We start from the raw sequence: 16,005 nt of genomic DNA, 5'->3' as shown, positions 1-16,005 counted from the left end.
AGCCAGCAAGTCATTCCAAGTTTCAGTAGGTCAGTAAGAAAATAAACTGCACGTGAATATTATTTCACAGCTGCCCCAGAGTCCGTCTCTAAGCAGCGAGGAAGTGAACCGGAGATAAGGTTAATGTTCTGCTCGAGCTTCATACAAAAAACATTTTTTTCTCACCAGCTTAAGAACAGTGACGCACAAGTTGCCGCTGACATTCTTGAGCCCATTTGAAGTTGTAATATGTAAATTGTCTCTTAATCAGAATCCTTTTTGCACCAAAGTTTCAAACCCTCAACGGCCTTTTCTCCATTAATGTAATAAAAGGCAGAGGGGTGTTAATAATGCATGCCTAATTGAAAGGGCAAACACGCAGAAGATATTCCCACCTGCTCTTTTGATGATGGATGTGTCATCCCATTGAAGTTTAATAAAGTGGGCATGATTCATACCTTCAAACATCCTCAGTGTGGGTACAGCATTGGACACTTTGCATAGTGGAAATTGCCACAAAATTCACTGTTTTTACAACTTTCCTTTTCATGTGAATGTGTGAGTGTTCAAGTTGTGTTAGGTATTGTAGTTATGTTTTTCTGTGTGTGTTTGTAACAGCTCTGCAGGGCCGGGATCTGAGGAAGAGGTGGGTGGGAACAGCAGACAGCGACACAACCGTCACGGCAGAGATGGAGGAGCTGCAGCACCAGGAAGTTTGGAGAAAAGGATGGAGGAGCTGGAGAAGGTATGTCAGTGAAAATATGTTTAGTTTGACATTTTGGGAAATACACTTATTTACTTTCATGCAAAGAGTTAGATGAGAGGATCCATACTTTCTCATGTATGTACATTAACTATGGAGCTATAACCAGGAAGAGATTAGCTTAGTTTAGCATAAAGATTGGAAGCAGGGAGAAACAGCTCACTCTGAAACCAAGAAATATGCCTACCACCTCTTAAGCTCACTTATTAACACAGAAACAAACCAAATACATGCTGTGACTATGTCTCACAGATCAGTGGCGAAATAATACTTTTTTTATTTTGAGCCAGGCTAACTGTTTCCAGTCTATATGCTAAGTTAAGCTAATTGCCTGCTAGCTATAGCTCCATAGTTAATGCACAGACGTGAGAATAGAATCGAACTTCTCATCCAACTTTTGTCAAGATATAAAGATTCATACAAAAAGATGCCTCAAAAGTCAAATTTAAGAATATAGACTCAGTGGTAGCTACTGCCCTGACTTGTTCGACCATCAAGGTGTCTGTTACACACACGGAGATACACATGACATGAACTTTCAGTGGGTTTTCCTTCCTATACTTCCCTGAGTGCAACCAAGGCTAAATCGCCCCCAAGCCCCATGGAAATGTAAAATCATAGAGGAAGCATCGGCTTTAGGATTGACATCTGCCGTCGCTACCAAAGACTACTAACTTTTCAATACGCCCTCACTTTTGTAAGGGTCTGTCCAACAGTCTTTTGGCCAACTGAAAGCTTCCTCAGCTTCACTTTGTCAAGATGAATTTCCACTTTGAGTCCTTTGAGCGGCCGTCCAAGTTCTGATTTTCTGGCTGGAAACTGCGGCTCAGCACTGGCAGAAATTCTCCTCAGTGTTGTTGAAGAGATGACCTTTTACAGTGCAGATATGTCTTTCCCTCCTACGTCGTTCCTATCAGACACTCAACCCCTCACTGCTGCCACTGTAGAAAGTCAACTCGGAATCAAATGTCACTTGGGTGGCTTTCACAGGAAGACTTTTAAAGTAAGTACTGCTGTGACCTCGGTTCGTGCTAGGTTTTTGAGTCAAATGACTAAAAACACATTAAAAAGATTTCACACACTTATTTATGTGCTTTTTTATACAGGGGGAGGTGTGCATGACGGAGGTCTGTTCATATGAGGTTGCAGGTTACTTAGACATTACTGAAGTACAGAGATGTAATAAATATATACCTCTTCTCTAAAGTCAAGTAGGTGTCTTTGAGATGAGACTCTATACGACTTCAAAGCTGTAGCTATCTATAGTGCCAAGGTGAATAGAGTTTCAGTGGTGAGCGCATTTATGTCAGCTACATTATGCTTTGTGCCTTCTACTGTACCTGCCTGATTGGTTTCTATGGAAACAGTTTCATGCTTATCTGCAACAGAAAGAAAGTGAGAGTGGGAAGTGGAAATCCTGGTCTGATCTTCATTTCCATCATAAACACAAACAGCAGTTTTGACATTTCTGCTTGTCAAAACTTTATAGCATACAAACAGTCTCTCTCAGTATGGAACAATATCCATTTATTTGACAGTAGTTGTTGGAGGAGGCGAACAGGAACACAAAAGCACTGTGAAAAAGGAACTATTAAAGCGTTACGATTGTTACGGATTGCTGTTTTTGAAGAATATGTTGAATTAGGAAATAGAAGGGAAATTATATATTTGAGTCAAACACAAAACGTCAATGCTTTTTATTGACCAAGTCTTAACGCCTTTTAAAACAAGATGTTTTTGGAAGTAAAATGTGCTTTCAATAAAGTAGTCTCATCTCAGTAGGGTCTCGATTCTCAAGCTGTATCTTAATGTGGCAACAGATTAATACGCAGGCCTGGATATTTTCAAATGTTGAATCCAGCTGTTGTAGGTTTGGCACATCCAAGGCTTTCTAATGCTGGACAGTAGTAAAGATAAATACACATAGAATTATTAGAACAGTTGTATTTGAAATGTCTTCTATCATATATTCTTTTTTTGTGGCAGTTGTTCTGTTATCAGACGTGCATTCAACCTTTTTCCATGCATCAATCTACTGTCCCCTTCTGCTGGTCTTCTGGGTCCAGGTCCTGGTGGTCTGAGCAAAGTAGCTCAGATGCGCTTGTTTGTAGCTACTTCCTGTAGCTCCTCCTGGGGAATCCCAAGGATTTCCCAGGCCAGATGGGATATAAAGGGCATCCTAATCAGATGGCCACACCACCTTATCTGGGTCCTCTTAATACGATGGAGCAGCAATTCTCTTTTCTGATGTCCATGTCATGTCTCCAACTTCACAATGGAGAGAGCTGCATCTGCCAATTTTTTTTGTAACTTTGAGAAAACCCATCTACTTCTGTCACTTTTCATGTGTACAACACTATAAATGCCTTTCAGGAGAAGAGTGTCTAGTGTGCGCCCTTATCCCCATTTGTATGATTCATAACATCTCACCCCTCTCTATGAAGGCAGGTTTTTTTTATCCTGCCGTTGAGTGTGGCTATTCAGAACAGGTATAAACACTCACTGTATAAAGGCGACACTCCAGCCTTCACCCTCTCGTCAGGGTGAACCCCATCTGCAAAGAAAACGGCTTTGTCCTTTCAGTGGCCACCCAGAGCTCAGGACCATGCGGTGAGGGTTGAAGCATAGATCAACGGGTAAATTGAGAGCTTTACCTTCGTGCTCCACTTCCTCTTCACCACAACAGTCGGGTACAATGACCACTGCAGATGACAAGACCCGAGATACTTGAACTCCCCATCCCAACCCCAACCCCCAACGTATTTAACCTTTCAGGCTTCAAGTGCGAGTATTTTGCATCTGACAATTACCATTTCTCATAAAACTGAAGGAATTACAGGGCAGTTTTTTTGTCCCATAGAAATATGTATGAGCCTGTGTGTTTTCAGGAGCTGGCCAGAGAGCGTCAGGAGAACGGCAGGTTGCTGAAGGCCCACCAGGACAAAGATGACCTCATCGGGAAGCTGAAGGAGGAAATTGACTTGCTGAACAGAGTGAGTTCAGCCTACGTAATTTTCTGCTGTGATGTCTGATAATTTGAGTTCCTTTTGTGTTTTCATGTGTGGGTGGCTTGTGGGGGTTGTAAATCATCTGGCATTTTAGTGGAGTTGTGTGTAATAGCTGTGTGCTTTTCTACAATTATTTTCTTGCAGTCCATTAGGATTTGGACACCAACAAACCTCTATTTTCGGATTTACGCACAAGGCAACAGCAAATATTTGACTCCGATGCAATTTGCATTTTAAATACTATACAAAATCTCACCAGTGGTTTGATGACATTCAAGCCTCAAAAGTTTGGTCGGTGACATTGAAGTCTCGTTGATTTATCCACCAAAAACAGATTTGCTGCCTGCTGGATGAGAATTTCAGACGTGATTGCATGTCTCAAGCAAAGAGAAATACTTTTTTTTTTTTTTACCTTTTGTCAGCTTAAATTTGAGGGTATTTTCAGTCATATTGGACAAACATTGTTGTGGTCCTTATCTCAGAGGGTTTGGACAGATCGTTTTGTAGAATAAAGCAAAAAAGAAAGAGATCAATAAGTAAGAAATTGCGCAGTGGCAGCTGAAAATACTGCAATCTTCAACTACCACTCTTTTGATTTACTCTCAGGCAGAATGCTTTATGGTAGACTCCGTACAAGTCCAGCACTCAGAGTTCAAAAACCCTCCCGTTAAAACTTTCAAAGTGAATTTTAATCTCATACTTGATTTGAGAGCCACAGGCCAAACCTCATGATCACCAAATTCATCATCTTCAGCCAATCATTGTGGTATTGTCAATCTACCTCTGGTGTAAGAAAAATACTACAATCAGCCACAATTTAGAAGAATGTCTTTAGTTTTCAGCTGGAAATTAATTGAAAGGTTTCCCATGTTCACTACACACTGCAGGGTTGAGTTTGTTGATTACAGTTGATAGTAGATTTGTTTATGGACGGTGAGGACGTGTTCCTACCAATTTCAGGGAGCTGCAGAAACAGTCTTGACATTTTAACTTTAACACAGTGTTTCCGGAAAGGTCTCTGCAGTGATTCCAGGTTTGTGCGCTTTAATGATATTTGAGTTTAAAGTAATGAGTTTGATAAGGGGGATATCTGACCCGATGATATGGCAACCCTCAACTTCAAGCTGTTGAAGCTGGTTGGCTAACACAGCAGTGGTAGTAGAGTCGATATATACTTGGCGAGCTCAGCTAAAAAGAATGTTTTATAATCGATAAACGTGGTTAAGGTTCGGGGACGGCCGTTGTCATGTTTACGAAACAACGTTGACTCGCAGTTGGAAACGGGAAACAAGCAGCGGTCTCCTTTCAGATGTTTTGTTGACTCATCCACCCGGACCTCCTCCCCATGTGGCCACTCTTTAATAATGTCAGCTGACTTCCTCCTTTGCTCCCGTCATGATTGCAGTGGTCGCTAGATAGCTTTATCATTCTTCTTGGGAGGGCGGTCAAATTATGTACAATGCTTAGACGAGTGATGATACCTTTATGATTATTGTCAGAAGTTGTTTTGAGAGATCTTGCATCCCTCACACTCCGGAGCATTTCACACTGACGTGAACCCACTAGCAGGGGTCATGTGTGTTTTTAAGTTTGGCTTGCCCCCACAGGTCGGGGTCCTGTTTCCTCCTCACACTGTGGTCAGGGTTGAAAGGTCAGGGGACACTCATGTAAGCTTAGTATTCTTTATATTCAGCAGCCGGAGTGAAACCTCCCTGAACCCTGTGAACCCTCATCTCCCTCTCAACCCAGACAACAATCCCTCCTCAACTTGCTGCCTTTGCTCGTGTTTTCTGGGTCACCGAGGCTGGTGGTAAAATACATCTCTGTTTTGGCATCTGTGAAGGGAAATGTAGCGGGAGGGGATCGATCTGAAAGACTTTCATGTCTCAAATATTCAGAGAAAAGAGATCTTAGCGTTCCCCTGCGGAGCCAATCAAATCTAAACAGGAGATGAAGCTCTGCCAACAAATGCAGCTGTTAGCGATGTATGATTTTCATCAACTAGTCGAATGAATGTTCAGTTATTATCTTGACACTTCAATCATTATGAGACACACTACACAACACCGAGAGTGCAATATTGCAGGAGACATCAGGTTGATAGCATCACATGGACAGGAAGCTGGTCATAAGAGAACTGCTTTATGTAAGGACGCTCGACGTGGCCGATAGCCATCAGAAATGTCCCCGAGAGAGGCTCCCGCAAGGCCTGATGGGAGAGCAGGAGATAACAGCTGATCCAGTCTGTCGTCTCTGCTGTGGAAGATTGAACCCTCAGTCACCGTAGAAGTTTATTTGAGAGAGAAAGAAAAGATAAAGCTCAGCTGCTGGACGTATATCTCCCTCTTGATACACTTTGACGGGAGAATCCTGTCTTGTAGAAGCTGATGACATCTCCCATCTAGTGATAAAGCAAGTTGTAGATTTTGCATTTCCAATAACAGGATATAGAAGTTGATATGGCGAACTTGTTAGCAAACACATCCAGCAGATACGAAGCAACATTATCATTCATTTGTTTCTGTCCTCCTGGCGAATAGAAGTCCACCAACTCCTGAGGGAAACATCTGGCTCTTTAGCTGCTAAATGCTCCACGATGTTCACCAGCTAGTCTCTAACTGAGTCTGTCTGCTGTTTGGTGCTGAGCAGGTAGTGTACAGTGGGTTTTTAGAGCTTTTTTGGTGAAAACACCCAAAAGCCGGAGGCTAAACAATGAACTGAAACTCGCTATAAAGCTCAGTAAAGCTGAGGGGAGCTGCAGATTCAGGTGATAATTCTCTGTAGCCTCATCACTACGAGTGACCCCTTAAACATTGACACATTATTTATAAAAAAAATAAATGATCTTAGCTGCTTTAGGGTAACACATGAGAGTCCAGCTTATGTCTGTTGGATCTGAAACTAGCCTCTTTATCACTCTTCAGCAGAGACAACATGATGCGTAGAAACTCGTGACCTCCTTAGTTTGACTTTTTAAATCCCTCTAAATGCAGCTCGGCTCGTTCTCAGCAGCCGTGTGATCACGACCGGTGATGGAAGAAACCGAAAATGAGGAGTGTCACTTTGATGAGACGGCCCTGTGGCAACTGAGAGCCTCCCTCATTTGCAACTAATTGAAGCTGTTAATGTCTAATTTGTTGCTATCAAGGCAGCCTGGCTGGAGGGGGAAACCTGGCAGCAAGTAATGCTCGCTTTAACTCTCAGACTAACAACCTGACTGGGCCCTCAAAGGTAGAGAAGCAGGGCTGTGAATATTCGTGTGTTGAAGTCCAGAAAGATGCTAACCACAGACCTGTCGTTTGTGCCCTTTTCGCAGGACCTGGATGACATAGAAGATGAGAATGAGCAACTCAAACAGGAGAACAAGACTCTGCTGAAAGTGGTGGGTCAGCTGACGAGGTAGAACCACCACAAACACCCCAGTCTCCTCACTCCTGACCTCCTGCCCTGGGTCAAGTCCAGCAGTGTGGCCTTTTACCTGTTTGATTCTGTCTCTGTCTGTTAGAGGTGAAACTGTAAGGTCGTCCTCCGCCATCCCCCGAGGAGGATTTATTCCATTTGTTGTGAAAGCTGAGCGAACTAGGGGCTAAACGTTCTCCAGTCCTGACAGTCTCACAGGGATTGTCTGTCCTCGTATACATATTTAATGTAAATTTATTGTATATAGGCCATTTAGATTGTTCATTTTTTTTGATTTTTTTGATAAGGTCTTAAAAAGTAAAATGAATGTATGTGCTGCACAAACAAGCGCACACTTTTAACACTTGTTTAGATGTTTAAAACAAGTCTCAGCCACCCAGGTAAATTTAAAAAGATCTCCAGTGTTGCAACGCTTGAATTGTGTCTTTGAGTGCAGTTTCATCAGTGAACTTGTAACGATGGAGTTTCTGTCGAGGAACACTTGGACCAAATTCAACATAATTACTGCTACAGTACCATCAGCCAAAGTGGGCATACTGCCTTGCAATACATGTGAGATATTTTTTGAAGAAATAGTTTAAGCCTGGTGCTTTATTAATGAACATTAGTGCCAGATTTACTTTCTTCCAATCATTTCTTGCTACATTTTGAATCCCAACAGGGACAAACAAATCTGAATGAAGAATATTTTAAATACTTACAACACAAGCAAGACTTTATACCAATTATATGCTTTATGCATTTCAATGTTAACATCTGAGTATTACACTTGTCCTCCATGACATGTTTTAGGGTGAAACCCTCGCCTAGTGTATGTGGATTCTTTTTTTCTAATTCGTTTACAACGTATGTGTTTATTTGATAGATGTTTAGCTGCTCTGTTTATGGCATCTAAGATGTGTGGAGTGAGCTACAGTGCATTTTTGTATAATAACCAAATGAACTGAAGGAACATACTATTTGAAATGCATCTCTTTTGTTTACTCAAGGGAACAGGCTTGGCTGGTAGTGGCATTTAACTTTCTGTATTTAGATCATTTTTATTCCACTGAGGAGCCGCTCAGCGAGCTCCTGCGCTGTGGTGATTAATCTATAGGTTTTAGTCCATCGATGGATAACTCCTGCTTCCACATGCATTCACACATGTTGGGGTAAAGATCATCCCCTCGCAGACAGACATCACAGACCCCATCTCTCTTCCCATTACATTATGCATGTACAGAAGATTAAGACATTTAATAAAAGTTTGATTATCTCTCTCCTCAGTCGACTCGCTTGTGTTCATTAAGACTAATTTGATGTGATGATACCATGCCACTGAGTCGGTAATGCAATGTGACGGTGGCGGGGGGTTCAGTTCCTCCGCCTAGCTCTCAGCACACACACACACACACACACACACACACACACACACACACACACACACACATACACTCACGTTCATGATAATTCAACATGCCAATCACCAACATCCCTGCCTAAAGGCTGCCATCCTGGGACGTGAAACCTCCATCCACCCCACAGAACCTCTATTATCCTATTGAAGCGCATTAATTCCCCTCACCTTGTGACAGAGTCGGGAGGGAAGCGTCTATATAGGAAGCATATCAGGACTGACGTCAACTACATTTCCACATAATGGCCTCTTTCAGCTGCGAAGTGCTGGAGGCTCTCTCCGTAATCCCTATTAGCATTTTTATGAAAAGTTGTAGGATCTTTCATTCGGAACAGCCACAGAGGGCAAAGACGATTCATATCTGCCTCCAGTTTGTCACAAAAGGCTGCTCATTCGCTCTCACCAGCAACGTCAGACCTCCACTGAAGTTCAATCCTTTCCGTCTCATCACTCAGTGAATTATAGGTTTCGCTGCACGTGAACGTAGTTCGGATCTCTGTTTTTGCTTTGAAGCTTTGCAAGAAAATGTCGTCATGTCTTCGACCTTTTGATGAGTCCATGTTGTCATCTTATAGCAAGGTTAGAGAGAGAGCTGGTGTAAAACAAACAAAGTAATACTTTTAAAAAGTAAAGGCCAACAAAATTAAAAATCATCTGTTGGACATACCAGAGAGTCAGTAGCCTGTGGACATTGAAATGTTTCCTGACACATTTATATACCGTTTTTTGGACCAAGGAAATAAACTCAACAGTCACACAGAAAGGTAATCAAGATGGAGTCTAAAAATAAGTCAAGATTTCACTGCCAAATACCAACAACCAGGATTCCACCTGTTTTGCCAAATTGCAGTGATTTATTTGTTGATTTTTTTCTTAAGCATTTGGCAGCGCAAACGTACGTCTGTGTTCTTTCTAAATATATCTCTGCTGTTGATTGAACTACAGCTATTTATTGTACAATTTAAGCTTGTGACCAAATGTTGAATATTTGTCACCTGCACACTTTCCATAATGCCAACCTTTAGAAGAGAATTATTCAAGTTTGTAAATTGTGATCAGCCCGTGAAGGTTTAAACTGGATGTTTTTGTCTTTTACGCCACTTCTTGAATTTATTTTGTTATTGCTGTAACATAGTTTGTAGCGATGATCACGTGTCCAATCTGTGCGGCCGTGAAAAGTCACATCTGCCTCCACAAAGTGCGTTAGATCCTGAGAGGCTGATAGGGTTAGAGATGAGAAGCAGGCCTTATCCTGTCCTTGTAGAAACCCGGCCATATTTCATTATCAGTTGGTTTCATGCTCTTGGTTCTCCGGCCAATCGCCTCAATCTCCAGGGTCCCTGGTGCAGGGAAGCACTCATCCACACAGAGGAAGGCAGGGGTCAGGATGCCAGAAAGAGTGACAACGGATGGGTGGAACGATACTGGACATATTTGTGCAATTTCCGCTGCCGATTCCTTCTGCTCCACTTTATCACAGCAGCCCATTTTCTCAACCAGCAGCCTGAAAATGATTTGTGCCTACCCATGCACCTTTTATACCTCATTATCTCAAAACTAAGTGATGTCTGAGGTGACACTTTAAAGCCAGTCAAATTGAAGTGTCCTTGGTGATGGGAAATGATTACGTTCAGAACTTCCATCCCAACCTAATGTCACACTGTACTTCCAGCAGAAGGCCCAATCTCTCGCCGTCTCTTTCAAGTTAGTGAGATTTCTCTGTCACGCCACCATGAAAGTGCTTTTTTTGAAGTCATGCCGTGCGGGCACTCGGCCTCTGAAGACAAACAGCGCCGTGTTGGAGCTGGGACTGCAATAACAAGACTTCAGACGGCTCACATGCGCTTCCCTCAACACCTGGACCACATGCGGAGCTGCCCTTTGTTGAAATGCCCTGTAAAAGTCAATGGGATTCTAACGCAGTTCACAAAGTGAGAGGAATCAACTAATGGGAGTCCAAAGGCATGACATTTACCAAATGGCATAATTTGGCTCAGAGTAATGGCAAAGTTTTGTTTTCTTCTTTAGCTTCACCTCATGGCAGCTGTCAGAGGAAATATTGAAGCAGAGGATTTTGTTTTTATTCAAAATGGGTGCAGCTGGATAATGAAAATGCCTCTTAAAAGTGACCAAAACTCTAAATAAATGATAATAATAATACCAGTGAAAGGAAAATGACAATGTTATGCTGATAATGCTACATTATTACCCAGGAATGAATAGATTTAAACGCTATATTCCATTTTCAACCCATGTAGAAGACATTTTATTACATTTTTGACTAGTGATTATTACTTTATCCGGCAGCTATTACATTATCATCTGCTGTAAAGCATATCCGAACACTTTCTACTCATTCCATCTGGCCCATTTTATCACTGCAGCTGTCACCTAAATCACTCCCTCACCAAAATGACTTCTGTCTACCCCTCCACCCCTCACAACCCATTATCCTAAAAAAAGAGATCTATTTGAGATGGCACTACAAACCCATATTCTGCTCTGTCCTTTGGCCTGTTGGCTGGTGTTTCCGGTCTGGCTTTGTTTCATCTTCGGTCGTTAAGCGTTGGACCCACCTCTGTCCATTTTGTCCAGTGGATCTCTGTCCAGTTGACTGAAATAATGTAGTTCTTGGTGGTAATGTTATATCGTTTTTAGAAAACAGCACTGTTTTTACTGTATCTGTACAAAAATATTCTTAATTAGCCAGAAACACTCTTTGATTTGGACCTCAATATTCATGAGGAGGCTCCGCAGGCTGGAGAATAAACACATAGCACCCCCAGCTGACAGAGTGCGCAGGGGGCCGTGACTTTTCTCTGCATCTGGAAGTAACTAAAGACAAACTACAGCGGTGTAGAATAGTATTACACTAATATGTTGGTTTGCCTCTGTTTTGGGGTAACATTTGCTTTGTAGTGAATAGCGGATATTAGTTGGTATGTGTTATGCATGGGCCACACCACAGCTAATAGTCATGGCCAGACTAAGTTTCTATGGGGCCCCTTCCTTTTTGTTTAACATGAATTTATATAGGACACAGGGCCCTCTCGAATCTTTTGTGTTCATATACTGACTTTAAGGCCCCTAAAGGTCAAGGGCCCTCGTCGGTCATAGTCTGCAAACTTTTTCACATTTACAATTACATTTCCTTTCTACATTTCCTTTTACACATATTTCCACACATTTCTTTCTTAATAAAATAGTATCTTATCCAAAAGTAGGTTGATCGATACCTAAACTATCGGTACTTTCGATACCACGTCTTGCTTAGCATTAGAGTTCTGACACTAGCGTCATTAGGATTGCAACCAAGAAAAAAAATACTTTTACGTTTTAACATGCATGTAATTAAGTGCTTAACAGAGAATAGTAAAAAGAAATGCCTAATGTTCACCTATTAATGATACATTCACCTCATTAATCATGACACACCGCTCACCCCTCCATGATAGTACATTTTAATGATAAGAAATATTTGTATTGATGTTGTATTGATGATTCTGACCCAGGTATTACTTGGTATCCCCTCAAAGAGGTTTCAGTGGGGAGCTTTTGTGTCCTAGAATGGGCAGGATACCGCTGTAAGGGAATAATATACTTGTATGCCATATTTCATTTGACCTTTGCATAAAATATGACCTAAAGATAAAGTAATGTTGGTATTTGTACTGGATTTTGGATGTGGGTGCATTCTTTTCCCCCAGGCTAAGCAGTGCCCAGTCCATGAGCCCTGTGCCCAGAGGCAAACTACACAATTTACGTGAGGCACTTTTTTTTTTTTTTCTCCAATCTGTCACCTCTGAGGGAAACTGAATGCTGCAAATGCCACCGTCACCTTGAGACTCCGTCATGTGGAGGCAAACAACACGAATCTACATGCACGGTGATCAGTCTGATTAGCATGGGCTTCACATGGACGCTCCATTCGGTTTAAGCATGGCAAACCAGACCTGTTCAATTTGTTGTGCGCACACACACACACACACACACACTCACACACACACACACACACACACTCTCTCTCTTTTACACACACACCATACGGAAAGTGGTAAGCCTCCTCGCAGCAGAGGCAGAGGATGACAGACTTGAGTGGCTTGTTTCTCCGTTGGGAATTAAGTCATCTGTTCCCGAAGATCTCTTCCCGGCCTCTGGGGTGGGGGGGGGGGGGGTTGCCATGGCAACGGGACACGACGTGTGTATCCCAATCAATCTTTTCAAAAAATTGTGTCTGGTCGTCCAATCGCATCCATCTTAGAGGTATGCACCCCTCTCCACTGCATACACAAACACACACACACACACCTCCTCCTCTTTCTCAAAACACCCACTGACAACCACACACACACACACACACACACACTCACACAGAAAACATGTAAAACCATCACACTGTGTACAAAATGGCAAAGTATTGACTGCCAGATAGATGACTAACACTTACTATAAATGTTGATGACAGAGTGCTGCTCTACATTTGCCACCCACGGACTCTTAATGGTTGCTGGAAGCATTATCGATGCTTTATCTTGTCAATGCGCCGCCGTCATTTATTTGAACTGTACACAAGCATTTGTGCTCCAGAAACGAACTCGAGCCAGCGAGTCATCCTGAAGAAGATGGAGAGGACCCCCCCCCACTTCCCTGTCATGCCTCACTTCCTGCTCTCCTCCAGTGGGTGGCAGTGTTCCCAGCCTGGAGCAGATCAGTGTGATACCAAGAGGTAGCCTATCATGGCTCTGATGTGGGTTTTTTTTACAGGCTTATGTGCTCAGTGATCCTTGGAGACTGGCTCTCCTGGTGGAACACCCTCATAATGTATTAGGTAGGCAGAGGTTAGTATAGGTATGATGTGAAGTGTTATTTCATATTCCACCTGTGGTTTGTGGAGCTTCTTCTTAGCCGGCGCTGAGTGTTACATAACAGCCTGCATCCTCATGTTACTGTACGTAAATACTGATGGATTCATGGTGGAACGCAACACCCCTTTGATCCTGCGTGTGCTATCATCATAATCGCACTTATGACAGATCTTATTTATGACAGATTTGTAATTGACTTTGGTAATCAGGTTGCACAAGCTGAAAATGCTGTTCAGTTGTTGCTATTTCAATTGCATTTCTTGCTCATCCATTTTAATAAGCCCAAATCACAGAGGGAGCATGTGAATTTGAATGTTGTTGATGACTCACAAAGTCCATGCCAAGCAGAATAGGAGGCGGCTCTGGGGAGCATCAACGGCCTCTGAAGGTCACTCTACGCTGTTACCATGACAGTGCCGGCCTCCCTCTGAGAAGTTGTTGTGTTCGTGTTGCTGCGTGGCGTGATTTAAGAGGGGGACCTGCCTTGGGATGCGTGTGAAAACAACAACTCCTGCTTGGCACGTAAGCACACACAAACATGTGTGTCCCCCTCCCACCCTCCTCCTCCTCCTCCTCCTCATCAGCACTACCAAGTCAGCAGGGGAGAGGCAGAGGTGCATGTTCAGCCCTGAGCAGAGTCTCATTCTGAGCTTTCCCCTGGGAAGGACACACAAACATCATCAAGCGGGCTGTTGGAGAATCAAAAGTAATCTTTCTGGAGAATCCTGGGTGTGTGGAAGCCAAAGTGGCCGAAGTTTCACCTTTCTCTGCCATCCTGCAATATGTAAACAGAGTGTGAATACACTGTACAGATGGATTAGAGACACACATGCACTAATCGTCCATCTGTCATCTACACTTACTCGGAAAAATGGCTGTCAACCACTAAAAGATAGCCGTCTCCGTCCTCTTTGTCCTTCCATTCATCCGTCAGCCACCACCACCCGCAGCTACCTGCCCTATCTATGGAATATGTGCATCGCCAGACAGCTCGCAGGTGGTTTCTAGCTGAGTAGGAGGAGTGCAGGGTTCATCCATATATGCATGACCATACCCGTGGCAGCTCACTGGGGAGCTTACTTCATAGGAAGTCCTAACAAGGCAATTATCTCTGTTAGGTTTCATTTGACTCCAGCGAAAGGTGCACTGTCCTGGGGGGGTGGGGGTTGGACCTTGAATGCCGGGAAACCTGCCCTCAAGATTTGTTGCTCCTAGAGAGATTAATGTTCATGTTTAAAAGAGTACATGGATGGTTTTGAGTGTTTTAGCCCATTAACTGCAAATTGCATGTATTTTACATTTTGTCTGGCATGTTCCACACATGCAGAGACTTTAACCTTGCTTTATGAAGGCGATCCATCCATTTAACATATTGTTGCTTTGATTTTGTGTCAGAGTGTGGTCACCTTCACTTGGGAAATCAGTATTTAAGAAGCGCACCTGTTTTGAAGACTCATGTTTGGTGCCCCGGGATCAAAGATGTGATAATTGCCTGCTGTTAATAACTGAAAAGTTTTTGCACACCGGAAGCTCTTACAGACGGATGCTCCACATCAAAAACTCTTGCAAACCACTTGCACTCGCTTGATTTTATTCATCAAGTAATTCTTTTAAATTTCATTCATTCAGTTCATTCATTTTCATGAATGTCTGAGGACCAAAACCTTGGGTACAAGTGATGGACAGTGTTCAGGATTCTTTTGATAATCAGCATTTATGAGCTACATTTACAGCTTACATTTTTCTCCGTCCTCTTTGTCCTTCCATTCATCCTAAATGTCCTGATGATCAAACAACAACAAAAAAATTACGTTTCAAAAAGCAAAATGCGAATTTGGTTTCTTGTGACTTTCTTGTGAGCATCTCTGAGTTCTTGATAATACCTGCTTGCACCTCATTATGAATGCTTAATTAATACATTGTATGCAAAGGAAACTTTTTTCTGAACAGAAGGATTGTTCTTTCCACATTAAGCTGGACTCAGCAAGGTTTGATATTTTTCCTGTCTCTGCACTGCCAGCTTCTGTGCAGCTTTAATACCAACTGTCTAAATGCCTTCTTTCAAACTAAACTCTTGCCAACTGCTGCTGAATAAAATGAAATAAGTGTGTATCTGTGTGTGTGTGCGTGCGTGCTTGAGTCCAATACCTTGCTGTGATCCTCTTTCCTCTTTCCTATTTTTTGAGTTGCTTCACTGGAGCATTACGACACAGACACTCAGACACGCTATGCTGAGTGGGCCACCTGGAGCATCATGGGCAGGTGACACATGGCTGAAAAGGTCACTCTCCACGTGGTGCTACCCATGATGCCACACTAGCAGGAATCATCCACTGGGCGCATGATGGTATGGATCCAGGAAAAGCTGTACCTGGCTGGCATGAAGTGGCCTTCAGGAAGACACCTGAAATGTTGACCTTTAACACAAAGAAAAGCAAGACCGTCAGCTTAGTACGCCATTATCCTTCTTATTGTGCGACAGTCTGCGCATTAAGATTGTTTTTGTCAGATATGAGGGTCGCCTTGGCAGGCTCTTGATGTGTTCAGAACAATCTGACAATCTGGCTGTCACGT

At 42.8% G+C, this 16,005-nt stretch overlaps 1 protein-coding gene across 1 annotated transcript in view; it reads left to right on the top strand.

Moving 5' to 3' along the window:
* pawr (PRKC, apoptosis, WT1, regulator) overlaps positions 1–8,435 on the top strand; it is a 55,490-nt gene extending 47,055 nt beyond the window's left edge. Inside the window, exons 5-7 of the mRNA XM_070928945.1 lie at positions 598–724; positions 3,631–3,735; positions 7,067–8,435. Coding sequence (XP_070785046.1) covers positions 598–724; positions 3,631–3,735; positions 7,067–7,153 — 319 coding nt within the window. The 3' untranslated portion in view covers positions 7,154–8,435. The remainder of the gene's footprint in view (positions 1–597; positions 725–3,630; positions 3,736–7,066) is intronic.
* Positions 8,436–16,005: the final 7,570 nt, after the last annotated feature.

Source organism: Enoplosus armatus, chromosome 22, assembly GCF_043641665.1.
Source record: "Enoplosus armatus isolate fEnoArm2 chromosome 22, fEnoArm2.hap1, whole genome shotgun sequence".
NCBI classification, from domain to species: Eukaryota; Metazoa; Chordata; class Actinopteri; order Centrarchiformes; family Enoplosidae; genus Enoplosus; species Enoplosus armatus.
This window is presented reverse-complemented; position numbering and strand designations above follow the sequence as displayed.